Source organism: Phacochoerus africanus, chromosome 16 (assembly GCF_016906955.1).
Source record: "Phacochoerus africanus isolate WHEZ1 chromosome 16, ROS_Pafr_v1, whole genome shotgun sequence".
NCBI classification, from domain to species: domain Eukaryota; kingdom Metazoa; phylum Chordata; class Mammalia; order Artiodactyla; family Suidae; genus Phacochoerus; species Phacochoerus africanus.
The window spans coordinates 1,525,266-1,549,120 of NC_062559.1; the positions used below are offsets into that span (position 1 = coordinate 1,525,266).

Sequence of the window (23,855 nt, forward strand, 5' to 3'; positions counted from 1 at the left end):
TCCCTCTGAGTTTAAAAGCAAACTTACTTGCTGCTTTCGGTCTCTACAGCCTCGAATAAATGACTGGATAATTATTGCATTTTTCAATCTTCGCCTTTCTTCCTGAATAACATAGGGAGGAGGGAACAATGGGTCAGAATCAGTGCAAATCATACATGCGAATTAAGCCTTTAAGAAAAGGCTATACAATTCACATACCACAAAATTCACTCTCTTAAAGCATACGACTCACCCATTTTTAATACAAAGTTATGCAATCATTAGCGCGACCTAACTGGGACATTCTCCACACCCATCCCCCCGGGAACCCCTGGACCCACGGGCAGCTACCCCTCCTTCTCTGCCCTCCCTCCCCCCTCCCCCGCCCCCCACCTGGAGCAACCACTCATCAACTTTCTGTCAATATGGCCTTGGCGATGCTACGTATACTGCACATCCCACAGAATGGATTCATGATGCGGCCTTCTGCATCCGACTCTGCTCACTCGGCACGATGTTTTCGAGGTCCATCTACACTGCGTCATGTACCGATACTTCACTCTTTTATGGCTGCTCCACTACACGGATGCCTCACAACCTGTTCATCCATTTATTAGGGGACTGACACCTGTGCGCCTCCCACTTCGGCCCATCAGGAAGAATGCTGCTGGGACATCCGCGCAGAGGCTTTTGTGGGGACACAGGCTTTCGTTCCTCTTGGGTGTAAATCAAGGCGCAGAGGCGGCGTCTGAGGAACGGCTGGGCTGCTTTCCAAACAGCCACACCACTTTACGACTCCATCAGCATAGTCAGACTTTTTAAAAAAGTTTTTAAGTATTAAAAAAATACAGACAACACAATACATCTATTTTAAAGGCTACTTTGTTTCCACACAGAAACCTCCAATTTTTATCAACCGGAGACGGTGTTTAGAGTTTTCAGAGACCTAGCAAAACTATGCATTCCTCCTCATGACGACAAGCACGGCAGCTACCGCCATGTGAGAGCCGATCCTGGGCCAGCCCTGAGACAGACACTCCCCATGCAACCATACAGTAACCTCACAGGGGAGCAGGCTCCTGACCCACAGACGAGAAATCCGAGATTCCCATAAAGATTCGGAAGGCAGACACAGGTATGACACTAGAGTCGGCACTCCGTCTTAGCACACGGCATGGTTTCACACCTTCCACGAATGCCACCTGCCAGGCCTGAAAGGCACACTCACACTCACAAAACCCTGAGGCCACAGCACCCACCACCAGGCCACAAAAGGGCACCTGCTGGGCTTGAAATGGTTACAAGGGAGCTCCCAGCTTAAATTTAGTCTGGCCATGTATTCATAAGTAAAATGATTCTAAGCACTTAATTAAAAACATATACCACCCCATGCGTTTTCAAAACATTTTATTTCCAGCCATTCGGCTGCTCGCTGGGGAAGTCTCCGTGACGCTCAGCCTCCTGGAAAGGCACGGGGACAGGTCAGCCCCACAAGCACTGACAGCCAGCTTCAACCCAGTTCTCCCCCCACGGGCTAAAGGCAACCGCTCTCCCTGCTTCCTGCCAGAAGCAAACATCACCTGCTCCACATTCTAGAATCTGATGCTATCGCTTCTGTTCAGAACATATGAAGTCCAGGGTTCGACCAAAAAAAAAAAACTCGGCAAAAGAGAAGAATTTAAAATCAAGAGAATAACAGAAACAAACCCAGAGGAGTTCCAAACACTAGAGTTTAAACATTATCTTTACATATCTACAATTACGTTCAAGAAATTAAGACAAGAGAACTGGGAAAGGAAAGAATCAAAAGAAAATTCTAGAGCTGAAATAAAAACTGAAATGCAGAACTCGAAGGAGTTCCCTGGTGGCCTAGCAGTTAAGGATCTGGCATTGTCACTGCTGTGGCGGAGGTGTGACCCCCTAGCCCAGGAACTTCCGCATGCCGCGGGGGCAGCCCAAAACAAAACAAAAACAACCCTCCCAGAACTGTGTGGACATATTTAATCATCAGTCATTACTAAGAGATAATCTGCAAATGAGAAATGAGGTCAGAAGTCAAGAGGAATAATCTTCAGAAAAGAGTCCAGGAAACAGGACGTAATGCGAAGGTCGAGTCCATCTGCAATGTGAGCCCCGGAGGAGGAGGAGAGGGAGATGGAGCAGAAGCAGCACTGGGTGGGGGGGGGGGGGATGGCTGCGAGCTTCCCGAAAAGATAAAACACACCAACCCATACACACTGTTCTCATCTGAACGGTGGTTTCTGAAGGCGTTTTCGGCGTCTCAGCTGAGGGACGGGGGAGCAGTGGCCATGGAGAAAGGCCACGGGTGCCGTTAACACCTCGCAATGTGCAGGGAGCCCCCGCGACAAGGGATTACCTGGTCCCAGTGTCCACAGCGCTGAGGCTGAGACGCGGGCCTGAGACGCTCTGCAGGTGCCCCGCCCTTAACCAAGAACGCTCATCCTCCCGCTTTTCCACAGCTGTTCTTTTCCATCCTTCAGGCATTCCCTCCACTCTCCCGAGCTCAGAGACGGCCCTCGCCAAAGCAGGCCCTCGCCCATCTCAGGACCTGGACCAATTCTGTGCTCTTATCTATGGCCCAGCAGAAGCACAGTCTTACCACTACCTACATGCCCGGCTGGCAGCTCAGTACCTGGAACACGACAAGCTCCCAATGAACATTTGTTACAGGAAGGGATGCATTTTAAAAAGCAGAACAGAAACAATCCAGAAAAACAGGCCACGGGCACAACGGGCTGATTGGTCAACCAAGGAAAGCCATTTTAAGAAATGATCTCCAGAAAGGTGAAGCGGAAAATAAAGGCTACAACAACGTTTCTTCAGCTTCTTCCCAAACAGTTAAGACGCGTGCCTTAAGAGGGCGTTTCCTCCTTTTGCCTGGCAGACTGTGGTCATCATATACCAAGACTTCCTGTCACAAGCAAGGAAGTGAGCCGACAGCCCGTTTCTCCCTTGGTTCTGTGAGCGGCCTCTCAGCCCATCTTCTCTACAACGGCCCCAGGACAAATGACTATCAAATCCAACAAGTCCAGCAATGTTTCTGAACTTGAACACACATGTAAATACACAAGACATGTCGCATGTAACATACACATTCCCATATACGACAGCAAAACCCAGACTTATTTCAGTGTTACGGAAAGTGCTTATCTACAGACTATTACCCGTTTTTACCTCTCTCTTCCTTCTCTCTTCCTGAGTACGATGTAAAAGAGAAGCCTTTTCTTCCTAAACACAAAAAGAAGGAAAAGATAAAGAGGTTATAGTTTCAAATTCCTTTTTTTTTTTTTCCTGCTTTTTAGGGCCGCACCTGGGGCGTATGGAGGTTCCCAGGCTAGGGGTTGAATCAGAACTACAGCTGCCGGCCTACACCACAGCCATAGCAACTGGGGATCCGATCCTCACCTGCGACCTACACCACAGCTCACAGCAACGCCGGATCCCCAGCCCACTGTGCGAAGCCAGGGATCGAACCCGCGTCCTCATGGATACTAGCTGGACTCATTTCCACTGAGCCACAATGGGAACTCCCAATTCCAGCCCTCAAAAATTACAGAGTGTTTTGACCCCAAAGGAGTCTAAAGATCATCCACACTCTGACTTAGGGAGAAATGTGAGGCTCCCGCACCCCAAGTCACAGATCTAAGTCAAGCTGCTACTTCCGTAGTTTTCTAAGGATACAATCGGATTTCTTCACGCGCACACGTTAGTTCAGGTGAGACCGGGGCGATGTGAGCGTGACCAGTGCGGGGGATCAAGGCCAGTATCCTGGCTGTGAACTCACACCGGATTTTGCAAAACACAAGTGCAAGGGGCCAGACAACCAGAACCAGAGACCTCCAGCGTCGCTGCTGACAGGTGTGTGTGAGTCCACAATGATCTCCAGAAATATCTCAATGAAGGAGTTCCCGTTGTGGCTCAGCTCAGCGGGGTAAAGCCCAACACGGTGTCCATGAGGCTGTGGGTTTGATTCCTGGCCTCTTCGCTCAGGGCGTTAAGGATCCAGCACTGCCACAAGCTGCAGCATAGGTCACAGATGCAGCTTGGACCTGGAGTGGCCGTGGCTGCGGTGTAGGGCTGCAGCTGCAGCTCTTTCGACCCCTAGCCTGGCCCTCAGGTGCAGCCATAAAATATAAAAAAAAAATTTTTTTCAATGAAAAAAATATCACATTTCTTTATTGTTACTAAAGTTTTAAAAATTCTTTTCAGAGTTCCCGTCGTCGTTCAGTGGTTAACGAATCCGACTAGGAACCATGAGGTTGCAAGTTCGGTCCCTGCCCTTGCTCAGTGGGTGAAGGATCCAGCATTGCAGTGAGCTGTGGTGTAGGTTGCAGACTCAGCTCGGATCCCGTTTTGCTGCAGCTCTGGCGTAGGCTGGCGGCTACAGCTCCGATTGGACCCCTAGCCTGGGAACCTCCATATGCCGCGGGAGCGGCCCAAAGAAATAGCAAAAAGACCAAAAAAATAAATAAAAAATAAAAATTCTTTTTGTAAGTAAAACTATATTTTGAAGAAAATTACTTAATATGTAGAAGGAGCTGAAATAACAAAGGGGAAAGTTAAAACATTTCAAATAAAACAAAAAAACTAACAACCCTCTCCCCCCAGAACAGTTCCAGTCTATACTGTACGTCCTTTTATTTTCGTAAATTTAATCCTAAATAAAACTAAAGATATCAACATATGAATCACTAAAAAATTAATACACTTAAATTTCTTAACAAAACATGTAACTCATCAGAATAGTATCAGAAAACAAGTAATGAAGCCAATTTAAAATAATATTTTGAGGCGTTCCCTTGTGGCAGACGGATCCGGCATTGTCACTGCTATGGCTCTGGCCCATGAATTTCCATATGCCACAGGTATGGCCAAAACATTTTTCCTTAATTTTTCAAGGAAATAAAAGAACTCTCTGATATGTGAACGAACACACAATGTACAGAATGAAAAGTTTCACACTGCCAACGTTTATATCCAAAAAAAACCCCAGATATTTTCCATTATGGAAAATTTCATTTCTTGAATTCGAATAAAAAGCCTTTCTGTCAAAGGTCAGAAAAACATTTAGTTTTGTACTAATTAATCGCAGGGAGGAGGGATGGAAACTCTCAAGTGAGAAGTGACGGCGGTCCCGTCGGGGCGCAGCGGAAACCAATGCGACTGGGAACCGAGAGGTGGCGGGCTCCCTCCCTGGCCTCCCTCAGGGGGTTAAGGCACCGGTGTGGCCGTGAGCTGTGGTGTAGGTCACAGATGCGGCCCGGATCCTCAGTTGCTGTGGCTGTGGTGTAGGCCTCGGGTGCAGCCCTGATTCAGCCCCTGGCCCGGGAACTTCCATACGCCAGAGGCCATGAAAAGAAAAAGAGAGGGAGAGAGAGAACACACAACTGGAGTCTAAGCGAATACTTAGGAATCTACTCTGAGGGGACTGCATGGCCTGAGAGGACTAGGAAAGCAGAGGAGGCGATGCTGGATGGGCTGGAGACAGACGCCCTTAAGCTCCGATGGCCGCTGGGACCTAAAACATAGTGGTTGCGTCACTCACCTGGGCTCAAGGGCTACAGAATTTCTTACCTAAGGCAGCTCATTTCAAAAATAATAAAAAAAAGCACAGCAAGCAAATCCAAAGTACTGGACATATACACAAAAACCCTGATGAGTGATTTCAACAATAAAGTTGTATTTTAAAAAATGCACATCGACTACGATAAAAAAATTTTTTACTTCCAAAAAATAAAAAAATAAAAAATAAATGTTCAGGCCTTTCAAAGACTCACGGTCCCTCAATGTTGCGCAGAGAAGAGAAAGGTCTACGGAGAGGCCGACCCAATCCCACAGGTCACATCAGTCACACGGGACAAGAGACTCCGGGGACAGCGCCAGCTGCCACCAGCACTGCTCCGTCTACACCCGCCCACTGTGCGTGGCACAGTAAAACGAATGCCCTCCTCGTGCGAAACGACCTTCCAAATCCCCGGATCTGCTTAACAACCTGTGTGCTCCTCAGAGCCGCCCTAGGAGCACGTGTCATCACTTTCCCGTTGACAGATGACAAAAGTGAGGCTCAAGGGTGGAGCGGAGATCTGAGCGCAGGACCGGCCCAGAGCCTACGCCATGAAGCAGTGGGCCATTTACTCTGACAAAGACTATTAAGTATGACCGTGGTGTTCCACATTTTTAGAAATTAAGAAAATCTTTTGTCTTCATAATACGCACGTAATTTGGAACATATATCAGAAAAGAGGCCGGTGGGGAAGGGGAGGCCACCGAAAAAACTGGTGTCACCACACTTTGAGTTCAGAAGGCATGGGGAGCAGGAGGGGCAAGAACCAAAGGATACAGAATGTTCAGAAAAAGTGAAATAAACCATCAAAAAGACCTGGGGCACGAAGGCTGCCATAAAAAGCCACTTCAGCACATCCTCGGTATCTGTGAACAGGCACTCTGTCACATGTAGCACCTGAACTTGTAACCAAATTCCAAATCAGAACCACAGCCCCTTCCCCCGCTCCCCACCTCAGAGCAGGCGTCCATTCCAGAGACAGTCAAGGGCGACAAGAGAGGACCTTGGTCACTGCACAGATTCCCACTGACTCACGGGTCGCGCCAGGCGCTAGGTGTCTCTAAAGTAAGGAAAGCGCACAGTCTGATGGGGCAGAAGCAGCTCCCTGCTGAGGCCTCGTGTGGGCTGGACTCCGCTCAGACACCAGCTCTGAAGCCTGCATCAGCAGAGGGGGGCTCAGCGCAGGCAGACACGGGGGTGAGACAGCGCAGAAAACGAAGAGGGGCTCTGCCCCAGGGACTCAGAGGCACTCAGGGGACGGTGGAGCAGGGAGGCAGGAGTGGGGGCGCCCCGACCTACAGTCTGCTGACTCGTACTGGAGTCGGAGGCCAGAACTGAGGCGGAACCTCTATCGCTGGCCACAGGGACCCATGTGTCAGGACAGCGTGGGATGGAAGGGAGGCAATGACAAATTCACAGCTCCCTGACTTTGAGGTGCTCTGGGACTGACAAGTATGTAGCCAGTAATAAAGACCCGGGAGGAAGTACGGACTGGAAACTTCGGCTCACCCATCACCTGAGCTTAAACTTCTTCCTTGGCTTCCCACCCTCTGTCTGTGTCACCTCACTCCCGGCTGCCTCGGCCTCAAAAAATTACAGTAACTGCCATCTACAGACCATTTCCTAAAAGATCCATGACCACTACACAGAACCATCCCTTCTCAATGCTCAAATGTTTAAATTAACCAGATGTGCGTAAAACCTATGACACTGCCCTTCTGCTTCTATTTCACGGTAGCCTGTCTGAGACCATAATTGGAGGATACACTGCCCGTGTATTCCCGGGGATCAAGGTCACGTACGGCCTCAGCACAGGAGTATCTGGATAAGAAGCACTGCCCCCGCGTCCCCTGCACCACGTCCGGATGCTGCCTCAGGCACGTCCTACCCGCCCTGACCTTCACGTCTCGAGCATCTCGCCGCTTCGGCCCCGTCCGTCCTTCACTCTTGACACTAACACAGGCACCGGGCGAGCACGGCTCCCCTGCAATGTCATCTCCTCCAGGATGCACCCCCAGGACAGCCCCGCACTCCTACCCCTCCACATGGCGAGCTGGTGAGTTCGCCGCGCAGAGAGGCTGCTTTGGCACAAAAGGCGCTCATGGACGCGTGCTACTCGACACGCAGAAAATGGCTGTGTCTGCCCTGGTCAGACACAGCCACAGGGCACATCCAGAGGCATGGCCACCAAATGCTGCGGAAGGTCACTCTGCAGCAGCGGAGGCCAACAGAGCACCCGTGTGGGCGTGATTGCTCTGGGCGGAGAAGAGCAGGATAAAAGGAAACAAGCAGGCCTCAAACTAGAGGAAAGCAGGGTGACCACGAGCGCTGCGTGAGAGGAAGCCCCAGGGGGAGCAGGGCCCACACCCAGACAGACAGGGAGAGACGTCCAGCTGCAAGCCACCCTCACCTGACAGATACTCAGCAGCCTCCGTACTTAGGCACCTATGGAAGGCGCTAGGACTGTATCACCCAGAGATATAACAAAGTATCTCTTTCAAGAGGGACTATTTGTATTTTACTGCCCCTGGAGAGAGTAAATGCCCCTGCATTTATTTGCTTCTCATTTAATAAATTCTGAGTTCCTTAAGAATAAGCTGTCTTATTCCTCTTTAAAATTCTGATATTTAGGATTGTGCTCAATTTAATGATTGAAGGATTAAGTTGAGAAAGAGTAAAGGTACAATTGGAAATCCGAAGCTTTGAAGATTTTAAAGTTGTGGCCTTCCCGTCGTGGCTCAGCAGAAATGATTCTGACTAGCATCCATGAGGACGCAGGTTCAATTCCTGGCCTCGCTCAGTGGGTTAAGGATCCAGTACTGCCGGGAGCTGTGGTGTAGGCTGGCAGCTACAGCTCTGATTCAACCCCTATCCTGGGAACCTCCATATGCCACGGGTGCAGCCCTAAAAAACAACAACAACAAAAAAACCTTTAAAGCTGAGAACAATTCATGATAAGTTTAGAGTCTAGAAGGTAAAAATCCCTTATCTACTGACGCTGACATGAGAAAGACCCACATCTTCCTACCAAGACGGTTTAGTACCACCCACATCAGAACACTGGCCAGACAAATCCTAAATCCAATCAGCAATTCCAACGTCCTACCTTCCCGCGGGAGGTCAACAAATAATTTCAGAAACACTACAAGTGACAGTATAAATGTCCTCACCATTCCTCACCCTTGCACTCGCTCTTACAAATGTTGCCATGCTGTGATTCTTTCTGGGAAGAAAGACTCCCCGGCGGACAGGCGCCCTCCAACCGCACTGCTGCTCTTGCCTGACCTGCTAGAGCCTCGGGAGAAGCCTTTAATCACGACTCCCATGGCACCCGCTCCACTAAGCAAGCAGAGTGACCTGAAGCACAAGTCCGCTCCGGCGGAGACCAGCGCCAGCGCGGCAAGGAGCTGGGGACAAGCTCATCCTCCTGGGGACCATCAGGACAGCCGGTCTGCGTTTGGTACAGGGGCGGTGGTGCTCAAACACCTGGGCCACACCTTCCAGCGCTAAGAGAACTAAAAGTCTCCTGCCTTTGACACAAGTGACGACGGGACACCCTCTCAGTACTGTGCTTAAACATCCTTGCACACAGGACATGAAGAGGACTGCCTTTTGAACGGAAGGTCAAGTTTCTGGTGCCCCGACACTGGATCAAACCCTCGCGGACCCACCATGGATGTGGTACCATCTTCTGCTTCTCCCCCGACAGCCCATGTTAACTGTATGGTACTTTCTGTCGCAAAGTTGCCAAGAGGTATTAAAGGCTTTCCTCTAATTTCTGAGTTAGATCAGCTGTCCTCCTGGACTCGTGTATCAGCTTCCAGCCAACAAGCAGGAGAGGATTAGCTGAGCTCGCAACCTCAGGGGCTGGCTCCCTCGCCTGCAGTGAGCAGTGCCGACTCCATCCTTCCTAGCACCATAACGGCTGCTCCACATACCTGGCCCCGTCTCTAGGTGGACAAGGAGCCAGATCACCAGACAAAGGAATTTTATCAGGCATGTTATCTGCTTTGTCACTAGTCATCACTTTCCATCGTAACTTTTCATGTGCTTGGCCAGTTCGCAGCTCTAGCCTTTGCCGTGTGTTCTCAGCTTTTACACTTTTTTTTAATTCTGTCACACGTGCACTTCCTTGCAGGCTGCGTAGAAGTCTTTCCTGTTTGTTCCCCAAAGCCTCACAGGTTTGGGGAAGTATGCCCATGGTGTCAAAATACAGCTCGAGAGATGGAATCTGGCTTATCATGGGACAGGTTTGCGCGCTCAGCCAGTCCATAAAAAACCCAATTTCAGAAATCCCTGCTCTATTTGGTTTGTGTTCTCCATGCAGCCAGTAAGTTCACAACATGAAAAAACTGGCTCCAGTGGGTCCTTAAATCATAATCGAATGTGCCTTAATTTATAGGACAATCTTCACCTTTAGGCTTTAAAAAAGACCCTGTTTCTCTTTACTCCCCAGCCTAGGCCGAGCCTGGCAGTCAGGCGGGAAAGAATAAAGGCCCAGGCCCGATTCCAATCCACAAAGCTGAGCCCTCACACGGCTCAGATGAGTAAATAACAATCGACGTCTGAAGGTGAGATCTCACCAGGCTGCTAAAAACTGAACAAAGGCTCGTCCGTGTGCAGACCCAGGCGAGCCAAGTGGGCCAGGGTTGGGGCAGCCCATCCCAGGCATGTATGCAGCCGCCGGTGTGCAGGCGGGCCTGGCCCATCCCGCATGTCCACGCTCCTCCTCAGAGCAAGCATTTCAGGGAAGCCCCAGTTCCCTGGTTCAGTTTCCTATCAGGGGCTGAAATAAATACTACTGCATTTTTATTTTATTTTGCTTTTTTAGGGCCGCACCTGCAGCATATGGAAGTTCCCAGGCTAGGGGTAGAATTGTAGCTGCAGCTGCCGGCCTATACCACAGCCACAGCAATGTGGGGTCTGAGCCTGTCTGTGACCTACACCACAGCCCACGGCAACACTGGATCCTTTGAACAAGGCCAGGGATAGAAGCCGCAACCTCATGGATACTAGTCGGATTTGTTTCCACTGCGCCACAACGGGAACTCCCGCTACTGCATTTTTAAATGTTCTTTCATACACCACCAGAGTTAGGACACTCCACACTCTGGAACACACACTGGCCTATACCAGCCGGGCTGAGGCAGGAGTAGACGGGTCCCGGTCAGAAGGTCTCCAGGGAGACTCAAATCAAAACAGAGACTCAGCATTTGATGAAGCTTGCATTTCAAATCTGCAGAGAAAAAATTAGCCAATAAGTAGGGCTGCAGCAACTGAGTAGCCGAAATAAGTCTTGACATGGACCCGAGAATAACGTATACATACAGCACAATAAAAATATGTAAAGATAACATGGGAAGCGTTTTTAAAACCTCAGTGTTTAAGAAAGAAACATCGCCTCACACATTAGCTCTGTTACTGTTTGTCATTAACTCATTTAAGAACGATAAACTGGCTCCCATAAAGATCAAAACTTTCTACACAGAAAAAAACAGAACCAAGCTTTAAAAAAGTGACAAAGTGGGAATGAATATTTTTAACACTGTAAAACCAACTATTTGTAAAAAGCTCTCAATAACAATTCTAAAAGACCAACACACAGAAAGAATTGCAAAGCTATAATCGGTACATAAAGAAAAAACGAAAAATATCTTTTAAACGTAAGAACTTTACTCATTTTATGAAAAAAAGAAAGTAATAGGAACACAATGAAATAGGCTTTTAAACCTATCTAACTCGCAAGTTTTAAAAGCTGAGACGGCACACTGTGAGACAGCAGCTGCCTTCCCATTTCACAGGCAGGATCTCCTTGGAGGGCAGTCTGGAAACGGCTGTAAAAACTGAAAACGCATACAGGCGCTGATGGAGCCCTTCTAGACACTTAACATCCAAATATCACTGGCACATCTACAAGGACATGCACCGCAATGCTGCTTAAATCAGCTAAAAAGCTGAGAACCTAAACGGCCTTTAAAACACTCGACAGCTAAATAATTCAGAGAACATTCATCCCAGGGAGCGATATATACAGCTTTTAAAGAAGTGCAGTGGATCTGTTTGTACAGATCAGGAACTCTCCGCACAGAAGGGGGATGGTGCGAGGAGAAACACAGCAGTCTGTTTAACACGCTCTGCCGGGTGTTTGAACAAGACAAGCGTGTGTATGTACGATTCTACAACACAGAAAGCAGCTCTGCACAGACGGGGACGAACTGGGAAGGACCACAAGGATTGGGGGCCAGGGGGCGAGCAGTGGAGGTGAAAGGCAGGGAGACTTTCATTTCATTTCAATCCTTATTTTCTGCTGCTTGATTATCCACGTAAGGTACTTTCGTACTTTCTTAGAAGAAGAAACTAACGAGGCTGCTTCAGAACAGAAGTTTTTAAAAACAACGCGACATAACCAAGAATAAGCAAGTGACTGGGAGGAAGAGCACAATAAGGTACCAGCAAAAAACACACTCACATTTTGATTCGTAACAAATTTTTGGCTTCAGTTTAAGGTACTTGAAAATATCCTTTATCTTTTAGATTCTAGAGGCCTAGGAAAGTGAGCGATTCCCAGTAGCAGTCAAAGCAGTCTAGTTTCTTCCAAGACACTCATCAAGCTTGTTTGGAATGACTAAGCCTATTGTTCCTACAGCATACATGTTGCTTTCAATGCTAATCTCTCACCTGCACAGCTGTGACCCTAAACCCATCCATCAACATGTAAACAACAGCACATTACAGCAAACGTCTCTGTTTGAACGTTGAGCTTCAGGCATATTATCTTATCTTCTCTGAAAATCAAATACGGCCAAACTTCACAACTACCGTTAACACAGATGTTTTTTAAAGGGGGGCAACGCTTTCTTCATGCAAATGAATTTAGTGGTAACAAAATGAAGATTTTAAAAAGTCACGTAGTGTTTAAATTAGATTTCATCAGCCATCAGAAAAAAAATTTACAGTAAAAAAACGGAGTATAGGTCAAAGTGAATTTACATAACACGCTTTCCTTAAGACCAAATGCTCAAACTGACTGCTAGCCACTTACATATTTATTAATACCTTGATTTAAAAACAACTGTGAGCTTTCCTTTGTTTCATCTGTTTAGGTTATTTTCCATTAGCAATTTAATCCATTTACCAATGTAAGCAGGACAACCAGTTTCACATCTGTTTGAAGTTTTCTCATGCACTAACACAATACTAATAATTTTTACACAATTCAAAGAATATTCAAGTTAAATACTTTGAGTTAATTAAAATGTTAAAAGTTAGAAGTTTTATTTGTGAATAACGTACAACTTATGATCAAAAGGTTTGTCCTTTTGTAGACCTATAAGAACTTTCATGAAAATATAACAGCAACCAACTTCCCATACGTGCAAAAAACATTTGAAGTGCTTCAAAATATAGTAATAAATTACTAAAAATCCTACTTAAAAAACAATGGACAGAGTGGTCCCTGATGGCCTAGCATGTTAAAGATCTGGCATTGTCACTGTTCAGGTCACCGCTGTGGTGCAGGTTCGATACCTGGCCCAGGAACTTCCTCATGGTACACACATAGCCAAAAAAAAAAAACCAAAACAAAAAACCAACACAAGTGTGCAATATGATTCTCAATTCAAAAATATGTAGAGAAAAAAAAGCTAGAAGAAAATTTAAATACATAAAACAGTGTTTTATTTCTAAGTGGTAGGTGGGATTCCAAATAAGGAATTGTCTTTATATGTTTCAGGATATTTCAATGTTTCTATAGAAAACATTACTTTATAACCAGAAAAGTGCTCACCTTAAAGTACTAAAACAAAATGCAACAGTTTAAATCTCATCACAATAAATTTCAAAAGACTTTGATTTCTTACACCAGAATTGTTTGGTAATTACAGCACTGTTTTTTAAGTTTTTATTTTATTTATTTATTTAGTCTTTTTAGGGCCGCGCCCACGGCACATGGAGGTTCCCAGACTAGGGGGTCCAATTGGAGCTGTAGTTGCTGGCCTACACCACAGCTATAGCAATGTGAGATCTGAGCAGAGTCTGCGACCTATACCACAGCTCTCGGCAATGCCAGATCCTTAACCCACTGAGCAAGGCCAGGGATCGAACCCGAGTCCTCTTGGACGCTAGTTGGGTTCGTTAACCGCTGAGCACAACGGGAACTCCTATTTTTTTGACTGAGCCCACGGCCTGTGGAAGTTCCTGGGCCAGGGATCAGGACACACCACAGCAGTAACCAGAGCCACAACTGTGACCACGCCAGATCCTTAACTCGTGGAGCCACCAGAGAACTCCTACGGCACTGTTTTAACAGCAAAGCCCTGGACATAACCTGTGCAAATGTATCTATCGATAGGAAAGCAGTTAAATGATACAAACCATTTGGGGAATATTATACATGTATGAAAAATAACCACACAGCTCTCAAGGTGCTGGTATGGCATCTCTACGATTCAGTACCAGGAGAACAGAATGCCATCTCATTTCCTTTAAAAAGTTAGGTGGAATGTGTTTATCTCTATTTGCTCTAGTCCTGAAAAGACTGAGGCAACTGGTAATAGCGGGGATGTTTGGTGTCTCAGTGAGGAAGAGTTCATTAATGCCCTTTAGAAGAACCTCAGTTTTTATCATTTTTTTCAATTAAAAAAAGGTAACTTTTTTAGAGGCCACTGACTGGATATTAGAAATGGAAACATTATTAGACCGAGGAAGATTAGCTGATCTAATTTAACTTTCTCATTATCAAGAATTACGACTCTCCCATTACAGATGGGAAAAGAAGCCAAGAAAAGATGAATAACTAAGCTGCAGACAACTGGTTATGGAGACGAGCATGTTTTCAAGTCCCCATCACACTTTTCACAAGTTCGTCTTCTGCAGTACAGCTGACACGGGGACCGTGCCGCGGGCCAACACGCTGGGTTTACCGACACTCCTTTCAAAAGTAAAGACGGCGGCGTTAAAGCGGCGTTGGAAAGACAATTCATCCCAAAAGGCCCAAACAGCTCGAGCCACCTTCTCAGTGCCAGTGGGACACGGTCCTCAGCTTGCCAAGCCGTTAAAGTTAAAGCAGAGAAAGTTTAAATGAGGCAGGAGACAGACAGAGATGCCATCAAAAGATGTGGCATCGCTGAGCCCTCATTTCTTCCTCCATGGGCCAGCGACACCCGCGCCTCGCAGCGCAGGAGTCACGAAGAGAGGAGCCTGTACGACAAGCCCAGCTGTGCAGGACAAACGGGAGCGAGCAGCACAGGCCACTGTATCAGATAGGGAGGCGACGCAGAAACATCCCGGAGAGCAAGCGTCCTCCCCGAGCCTTGGAGGCGCCCTGCCACTGCCTCTGCGACCACACGCGGAGGCCAAGGCAAGCACTTAACTGCTGAGACCAAGGAATGGAAATCAATATCATTTTTTCCAAAGAACAAAGCATGTCAAAATCCGACGCACACACCTCGACGAAGCAACGCAGCCTTCTGCCACTGACCCTAAAAATACAATTATAAATCATTGGCTATAAAGATGTTTACAATAAAAGAGAAGCAAGTAAATGTTCAAAAGCCAACTTCACAGGGAAAAGAAAGCCAGCTCACAGTCAGGAAGCCTTGCCTGGGAGAAGGGACTTTTAAGTCAGGTCTCTATTTCAACAGTTTTCCTTTTTTGGTCGGGACGGAGCATGGCCACAGTATTCAGACATTCCACAGACAGAGAATGGAACCTGAGCCACAGCAGTGACAACCCTGAACCTTCGACCTGCTGAGCCACCAGGGGACACCTCACCAGCTTTCTCAGCTGTCCCCAGTTCACACGTCTTTCTGCGTTACATTTCCCAACTGGTGGAGTCTGGTTCCCCTCACTTTGAATGTGGACTTGATGACAAAGAGGACACGACAAAAGTGACAGTGCGTGACTCGGGCCTACATCCTAAGAGGCGCTTTGGCGCTCTCCCTGCTCACCTGGCTCACTGGTTCTGGGGAAGCCAGCTGCCATGTGGTGAAGATACTCAAGCAGCCCTAAGGTGATGTCCACGTGGCAGGGACCCAGCACCAACTTCCAGGCACAGGCACGAGCCAGCCCCAGAGTGGATCCCCCGGGGAGCAGGCAAGGCTTCAGATGCCAGCACCTCCAGAAGACCCTGAGCCAGAAACACCCTGCGAGCTGCTCTCAGGTCCCTGCCCCTCCGAACTGGGTGAGATAACAAAAACGTACTGTTTGGAGCCACTAACATGCAGAAATAGAGAACTAGTCCTTAACTCAGTGGAAAGTAAGAAATTGGTAAAGCCGAGACCACGATGGTTCCAATTAATATAAATACAGACTGCAGCACTGTTTCTGCAATCTACTCATTTCCGTTCAGCAACGACACACGTTGGAGTTCCCATCGTGGCTCAGCGGGTCATGAAACTGACTAGTATCCATGAGGACGCAGGTTCAAGCCCTGGCCTCACTCAGTGGGTTAAGGAGCCAGCGCTGCCATGAGCTGCGGCCACTGCTGGGCGTTTAGGTGTTTTAAGCGTCTCCGCATTAGAAGTTTTGCCACAAACACCATCCTTTCTTCCCCCTGAGTCTCTCCCAGTCACCTATCAAACCAGTTTCTTAGAGTACATTTCTAAAAGGAGAGTTACAGGATTGGAGGGTCACACCTGTTTGAGACTCTTGCTAAACTGCTCCCCAGGCAGGTTGTGCCAATTTACACTGCCACTCACAGCCCACACCACAGGTACCATCTTCAACGTGGCCACCACTGAAGATGACAGACTCTGGAGACACACCAACAGGAGTCCCTGCTCCCCCTGACAGATGACGGACGACACAGGCGATGGCGAGAGAAGCGGACTCGGAGGTACAAGATAAGGGTCACCACCAAAGAACAAGGTGCTTAACTCTAAACTCCTCGGCGCCTGTGTCCTTTAAAGTTATAAGAATAAAGAGAAAGCCACAGAAGTTAAAGTTACAAGAATAAAGGGGGGAGTTCCTGTCGTGGCACAGTGGTTCACGAACCCAACTAGGAAGCATGAGGCTGCGGGTTCAATCCCTGGCCTCGCTCAGTGGGTTAAGAAGCCGGCGTTGCCGTGAGCTGTGGTGTAGGTTGCAGACGCGGCTCGGATCCTGCGTTGCTGTGGTGTAGGCCGACGGCTACAGCTCCGATTAGACCCCTAGCCTGGGAACCTCCATATGCCGCAGGCAGCGGCCCTAGAAAAGGCAAAAAAGACAAAAAAAAAGACAAAAAAAGAAGAAGAAAGGGGAAGTCACTGCTTTTACAATAGCCTCTTTTGAGGGTTCTTCTACAATCCTAGCAGACGACCAATTTATAACCTCAGCAGACTTAGTTGGCAACTAACTCTATTACTCAAGAAAATCAGCACACACTGAGTGCAAAACCAGACAAGGACTCAGGAAGGCGAGCTGGGTGCCTGAGCACAAAACGGAAGGAGGCACTCACGCTCAGGGCCATGAACCCGAGTGCCACCTTCAGCTGTGCACCTGCGAACTCAAGGAGCACCTCCTTAAATTTTGTGCCCTAAGAGCCCTCCAGGCTACAGATGAGGCTACAGGCAATCATATACAACAGAACAGATGTGGTGCTGCTACATAAAACAGTAGGATAATAATACCAGTCCTGACAGTAAAGTAACGTTTTAAAATCTCATCTTGGAAAACATTTCTACCTTGCTTCCTGCCAGATCTATAAGAAACAGCTGTATGTTCCACTGCAACGTACCCAGTGGAACAGGACAACACGTATACCAAGTATCAGTTATTCAAAATGAAATGGCATGGAGATTGTGTTAAGTTAAAATATTTTAGGTAAGTTCTTCAATTATACAATAGAGGGGCGTTGTATAAAGCTAACCAGTGAGAGTGCTTACACTCTAAGAGTAGTCCAGACTTATCAAAAGGGGAGGAGTTCCCGTCGTGGTGCAGTGGTTAACGAATCCAACTAGGAACCATGAGGTTGCGGGTTCGATCCCTGCCCTTGCTCAGCGGGTTAAGGATCCGGCGTTGCCGTGAGCTGTGGTGTGGGTTGCAGACGTGGCTTGGATCCTGCGTGGCTGTGGCTCTGGCGTAGGCCGGTGGCTACAGCTCCGATTAGACCCCCTAGCCTGGGAACCTCCATATGCCATGGGAACGGCCCGAGAAATGGCAAAAAAAAAGACAAAAAAAAAAGGAAATTAAAATTACAGCAGCTGGTTCAGTCAGCTCAAGCGTATAACTCAATCTACGAGGTCAGCAGTACCCTACACCAAAACCAGAAAAAGACATCACGTGAAACAGAACTACAGCCATACCCAAACACAGATGCAAAATCCCCTCAACCAAACACCAGCAAATTGAATGCAACAATGTATAAAAAGAATCACACATCACAACCAAGTGAGATCTCACACATTCAAAAGACATTTGGTATAATCCATCACACCAACTTAAAGAAACTATTTTGATCGTACAGTAGATGCAAAAAAAAAAAAAAAGGGCATTAAACAAAAGCCAACACCCACATTCATAGTAAAAAATGTCAGTAAACTAGTAATACAGCAGAACTTTGATTAAAAACAAACAAACAAAAAAAAAAACACCACCACAAAAAATCCTACAGCTGACATCATACTTAACAGTGAGAAAATAGAAACTTTCCCACTAAGATCAGGAACAAAGCAAGGATATCCTCTTACCACTCTTTTTTTTGGAAAACAAACTTTATTTATGTATTCTGCTTTTTAGGGCCACACCTGCAGCATATGGAAATTCCAGGCTAAGGCCCAAAGCTGCAGCTGCTGGCCTATACCACAGCCACGGCAACATGGCATCCAAGCCACGTCTGTGACCTACACCACAGCTAGCGGCAACGCCAGATCCTTAGCCCACTGAGCGAGGCCAGGGACTCAACTCGAATCCTCATGGATACTAGCTGGGTTCCTCACTGCTGAGCCACGATGGGAGCTCGCACCGCTCCTTTTTGACATCATACCAGAAGCCCTAGCTGATGCAGTAAACAGGAAAAGAAGAGAAAAGCTATACAGAGTGGGAGGAAATAAAATTGTCTTTGGTCACAGATGACATGATTAGCGCCGCAAAAAAATCCCAAAGAATTCACAAAAAACCCCCTGGAACTAAGAAGTGATTATACCACTCCTGTAGGATATAAGAGCAATACACAAACGTCAACTGCTGTTCCACACACCAGCAACGGACAACTGGAATTTGAGACGAAAAAAAAATTTCACTACTATGGAAACAATATGAAGGTTCCTCAAAAAATTAAAAATAGAACTTACTTTATGATCCAGCAATCCCACTTCTCGACAGCTGGCCAATGAAAAAGAAGATACCAACAAGATACCTACGCCTCTATGGTCACTGCAGCCTTATTCACAAAAACCCAAACACAGAAACAATCGAAGTGTCCACCAACAGACGAACCGATACAATACACACGGAAACGTATTCCGTCCTGAGGAAGAAGGCAATTCTGCCCTTTGTAAAAACATGGACAGGCCTCGAGGGCCTTAAGCTAAGTGACACGAGCCGGAGCAGGACGGATACTGTGTGACGTCACTTACACACGGCCTCGCCGAAAAAAGCCAAACACTTAAGAGAGTGGAAAGCGGCTGCCAGGGGCTTGGGGGGCGAGGAGAAACTGGTAAAAGGGTAAACGCAAAATGAACCTGCTTTCCTATACACCAATGACAAACATTTGGAATCTGAAGTTCCACACAGAGAACTGTCTCTATTAACACCAAGACAGACAGACAGACAGACTGACTTAGGTCTACAGCTAACGTGACACATAAAAAGTGCACATTGCAGGTCACCTGCCAGCGCCGAGGAGTCAAACCAAAGCACTAAACAAGCAGCGAGATCTTCCCCGCTGGCCAGGGATCGAACCCGCATCCTCATGGATGCTAGTCAGGTTTGCTTCCGCCGAGCCACCGTGGGAACGCCTGTCAGTCCTTCTAGCGTTGGCACTTCTAGTGGGTGTGTGGTTTTGTGGTAGTTTTAATTGTTTCCTAACAGCTAATGATGTTAAGCGCCCACATATACTTATTTTCCTTAATTTTCTTTGGCTGCAACACAAGTCCACGACCAACTCTTCCTAACTTGCCTGATCTAGAATCAACACAACCCCAATCAAAATCCTAGTAAGCTCATACAACACAGGGACGGCCAATACTTTATGACAACCACAGAGCGGAGAGTAATACAGAGTATAACCTTTTAAAATCAGGAATCACTCTTGTACACCTGTACCTCGTGTAATATTATACACCAACTGCACTTCAATTTAAAATAAAAAGATCCGAGGCGTCCCCATCAGGGCTCCGTGGTAACAAACCCGACTAGGATCCATGATGGATTCGGGTTTGATCCCTGGCCTTGCTCAGTGGGCGAAGGATCCGGTGCTGCTGTAAGCTGTGGTGTGGGTCACAGATGCGACTCAGATTCTGTGTTGCTGTGGCTGGGGTGTAGGCTGGGAATTTCCATATGTCACAGGTGTGGCTCTAAAAAGACAAAAAACAAAAAACAAAAAACCTGACGTAACAAATATATCTAAAACAGAGTGGCTTTAAAGAAAATCCCAATAAGTTATTTTGTGAATATCAACAAACTGGCTCGAAGGCTGAAGTAAGAAGGTAAAAGGCCCAGAAAAGCCAACACAAGGCTGAAGAAAAAGAACACTTTAAGACTTACTATGAAGCTACAGAAACCAAGACAGTACGGCATTGGCAAAAACAAACGCAAAAGAAAACAAAAACAAACAAAAACCCCAAATAGACAAATAGATCAATGGAACAGAACCGAGCCCAGAAACAGACCCACAAAAATACAGCCAACTGATCTTTGACAAAGGAGCATCCTCATGGATACTAGGGGGGTTTGTTACCACTGAGCCACAACGGGAACTCCCAAGGTTTTGTTTTTTACATGAGCCAAAGGACTTGTGTTGCAGCCAAAGAAAATTAAGGAAAATAAACATATGTGGGCGCTTAACATCATTAGCTGTTAGGAAACAAAATTAAAACTACCACAAAACCACACACCCACTAGAAGTGCCAATGCTAGAAGGACTGACAGGAGTTCCCACGGTGGCTCGGCGGAAGCAAATCTGACTAGCATCCATGAGGATGCAGGTTCGATCCCTGGTCTTGCTCAGGGGGTTAAGGATCTGGCGTTACCGTGAGCTGTGATGTAGGTTGAAGATGCAGCTCGGATCCTGCGTTGCTGTGGCTGTGGTGTAGGCTGGCGGCTGTAGTTCCGATGAGACCCCTCGCCTGGGAACCTCCATGTGCTGCCGGTGTGGCCCTAGAGAAGACAAAATAAATAAATAAATAAAAACTAAAAAAATAAAGGACTGACAATGTTAAGTGTTGGTAAGGAAGTGGAGCCATGGAAAGCCTCAGAGAAGCCAGGTCTCCATGTAGGGAAACAGGCAGAGAGCGCGAGAGCTAAACCCATGTGCCGCCTGTGACCCAGCATGTGACAGCCAGTGCCCACCAAGAGACACAGATCACCTGTAGTCTGTTCAGACGATACAACAAAGACGAGGGTACAGACAATGTTGAGACCCAAAAATGGGGCCTCCGCGCACATGGAGCGGAACAGGCTACACCAACCTGTGGGATAAGGGGAAGAGCAGTTCCGCGGCATTAACTAGGAGCAACAGAGACGGGCAGGGTGCGGAGGGCAGCCTGTGCAAGGCTGGGAATGTTACGGGATGGGAGTGGTGCTCACCTGAGTGTGTGCATGTGTGAAAAGCCTCGTGGAACCTACAGACTCGAGCGCCAGGCCCGTGCACCCAGCCCTGAGCTGCTGCCGAGTGACTGCCACTGGCTGCCACTCTCAGGAGCAGCACACTGGCCCTCACCCCAAGGGCAGCCTGCAGACAGGGACTACAAAACGCCAACCCCCTTGGCTCAAGAAGGGACAACGCTGGGATGCCGGCCGGCCAGCCGGCTGTACCCCAGAGTTCCCCAGAGTGGGATGGGCTAAATCAGGACCCCAGCCCTCTCCCCGCCCATCCTCAACTTCACTTGCACAAGGATTTGCTTCTTGGGCTTCTAGGGAACAAGGCCTAAGACACACACACACACACACACACACACACACAATGTCTGTGACCTTGACGGTATGTTAGGTCTGAACCTCACTGAAAAGGAAGGGTGACTGTACTGCACCAGATAACAATTTTGCTCCAAGTAGAGAGGTGTTACCAGGGTGAGAAAACAGGACCAACGCCCTAGGACTTGCAGGGGCAGTCCCAGAACGTGTCACAAGGTCCTACATAGGGAGGTGACAGGGATTCTGAGGAGGTGACTTGCCGCTAGCTTGCTGTGCGTCTGTGCAATTGCTCAAGTGCTCTCACCTATAAACTAGATCTGGCCCAGAGGTTCTCCAAGGCCTCTTCCGAGGTCAGAACTCCTTGGATCTCCTCCGGAGTTGCCACGAATACCTAGGTGAGTTACCTTGTTCTGCAGCCAACCACCTCCCACCCATCACCACCAGGCAAAAACCCAACGCTTGAAAACGGTCAGCACACTTTTCTCCCAACTCCCCTACCCTCAGAAACCATCACACACAATTTAAAACATAGTCTAACATGGACTTGAGCATCCTCTTAGGGTCCCCCCGTCATGAAGTGTACCACCCAGAACATACGAATACAGAAGAAAGGCCACGTAAAGCATTTAAAGGACATTTTTTAGAAAAGGATGTACTCAACAACCAGCCCCCCGTACTTGCTTAAAACTCTTCAATCGCTAAGCACAGGGAACCATGTGTGACTGTTAGTCTGATGCAACTAAAACGGGCAGGAAAGGGAGCCAGTGGAGAAGGGGTGGAAAGCAAGCAGATGAAGCAATACTGAGGCTGAGGGAGTTACTAGCAATTCCACCGGGTCGACGGACGCCAGTCAGTAGGGAGGACAGCAGAGTGACTACTTTGTCCACCGTTATTCCAAACTGCTATCCTAAGGAGAATTACACGAGCCACTGTAACAGAAAAAAAGTCCTAGAGACTCTCCAGAAATGTTTCCAGGAGGCTGGTAAAGGGTCATCTCCGTAGCCCTGGATTCAAACACGCGGCCAATGAGGAGGAGTTCTGCCTCAATTTCAGACGGCTGTCATGAACAAATACAGTGTGCTTACTTTCTACAACAGGAAATACCCCAGGGAGCGTTCTAAATGCAGTCACTACCCAGTGTCAAGGGTGATAAAGCGCCTCTCTGGAAAGAAACACGGTGTCCTGTGCGTCTCACCATCCAAACAGAAAAAAGCCCGTCCACCCGCAGCATCCCTGGCCTTCTGGGCGATTCCGGTCCACAAAGCCCGAGTCCCCTGCAGCCTTCCTCCCAGACCCGCTGTACGCCGTCGGGGCAGGTGACCCAGAGCCGTCCCGGCCGCGGGGACAGATGCCCCGCCCGGGGTCCGCGCGGCCGGCCCCGCCCAGGCCCCGAGACGCCGCCGCACGCAGGCCGCTCTTACCTTCCTGCTCGCGCCTCCGAGAGACACCTTGGGCCTCGTTTTGAAATCCCCTTCAAAACTAAACATCTTTACAGCCTATCCCATCTGGGAGGAGCCCGACCCTCTGAGCCCGGGCGGGCGGGGCGGGCCCGGGGGGGTCCCGGCGGGAGGGGAGCGGCGGGGACGAGGCCGCGCCGGGGAGCGACCCCGAGCCACCCGGGCGCGCTGTCCGCCCGGCCGGACCTCGGGCGGGGGGAGGAGCGACGCTGCGGGGCGGCCTCGCCCACCTCCCCGTCATCCACGCCTGGCCGCTGCTCCGGCCGAGCCCGAGCGCTGGGAGGGCCGCGGACCCCGCACTTGCACCAGGAACGGCCGCGGGAGGAAAGATGGCCGCCGCCGCCGCTGCCGTGCGCCGCCCCGCCGGCGTGCGCGCGCCCGACGCCACGGCGCTTCTCCCCGCGCCCCTCCCGCGTGCGCGCGCCCGCGCCGACCTGCGTCGGAGCGTGGGAAGGAGGGGCGGGGCCGGGCGCGTTCGTGAGGCGCAGGTACCCTGGGGGCGGGGGCGCGGGCGCGGGGGCGCGCGCGGCGCTCCGACGGCGAGTGCACCCCGAAGTCGGTCTGGTTTGTGCCCTTTTCTGGGAAGCGGACTCGCAGCTTCCGATAAGATACCGAACTTGACCCATCCGGGAGGAAAAAGATCAGGGTGATTACTTAGTGCCCTGTAGAGAGTGCATGCATTTAACATTGCGACCTAGTTATGTGTGAGCTTCATACATGTATATACACACACATATACAAACAGATATGCATATGTGCACATGCATAAAAGTATATCATGTACA

At 48.6% G+C, this 23,855-nt stretch overlaps 1 protein-coding gene across 3 annotated transcripts in view; it reads right to left on the reverse strand.

The window, feature by feature from the left end:
• The window catches only part of UBE3C (ubiquitin protein ligase E3C), a 111,450-nt gene extending 88,049 nt beyond the window's left edge, over nt 1-23,401 (reverse strand). For 2 of the 3 annotated variants that reach the window (XM_047763466.1, XM_047763465.1), the window contains exons 1-3: nt 23,035-23,399; nt 3,175-3,228; nt 28-102 (exon numbers count right to left, since the gene is read on the reverse strand). In XM_047763466.1, coding sequence (XP_047619422.1) covers nt 28-102; nt 3,175-3,228; nt 23,035-23,100 — 195 coding nt within the window. In that variant the 5' untranslated portion in view covers nt 23,101-23,399. Of the gene's footprint in view, nt 1-27; nt 103-3,174; nt 3,229-23,034 lie in introns of all 3 variants that reach the window. The other variant, XM_047763467.1, reaches the window with a different exon arrangement.
• Nucleotides 23,402-23,855: the final 454 nt, after the last annotated feature.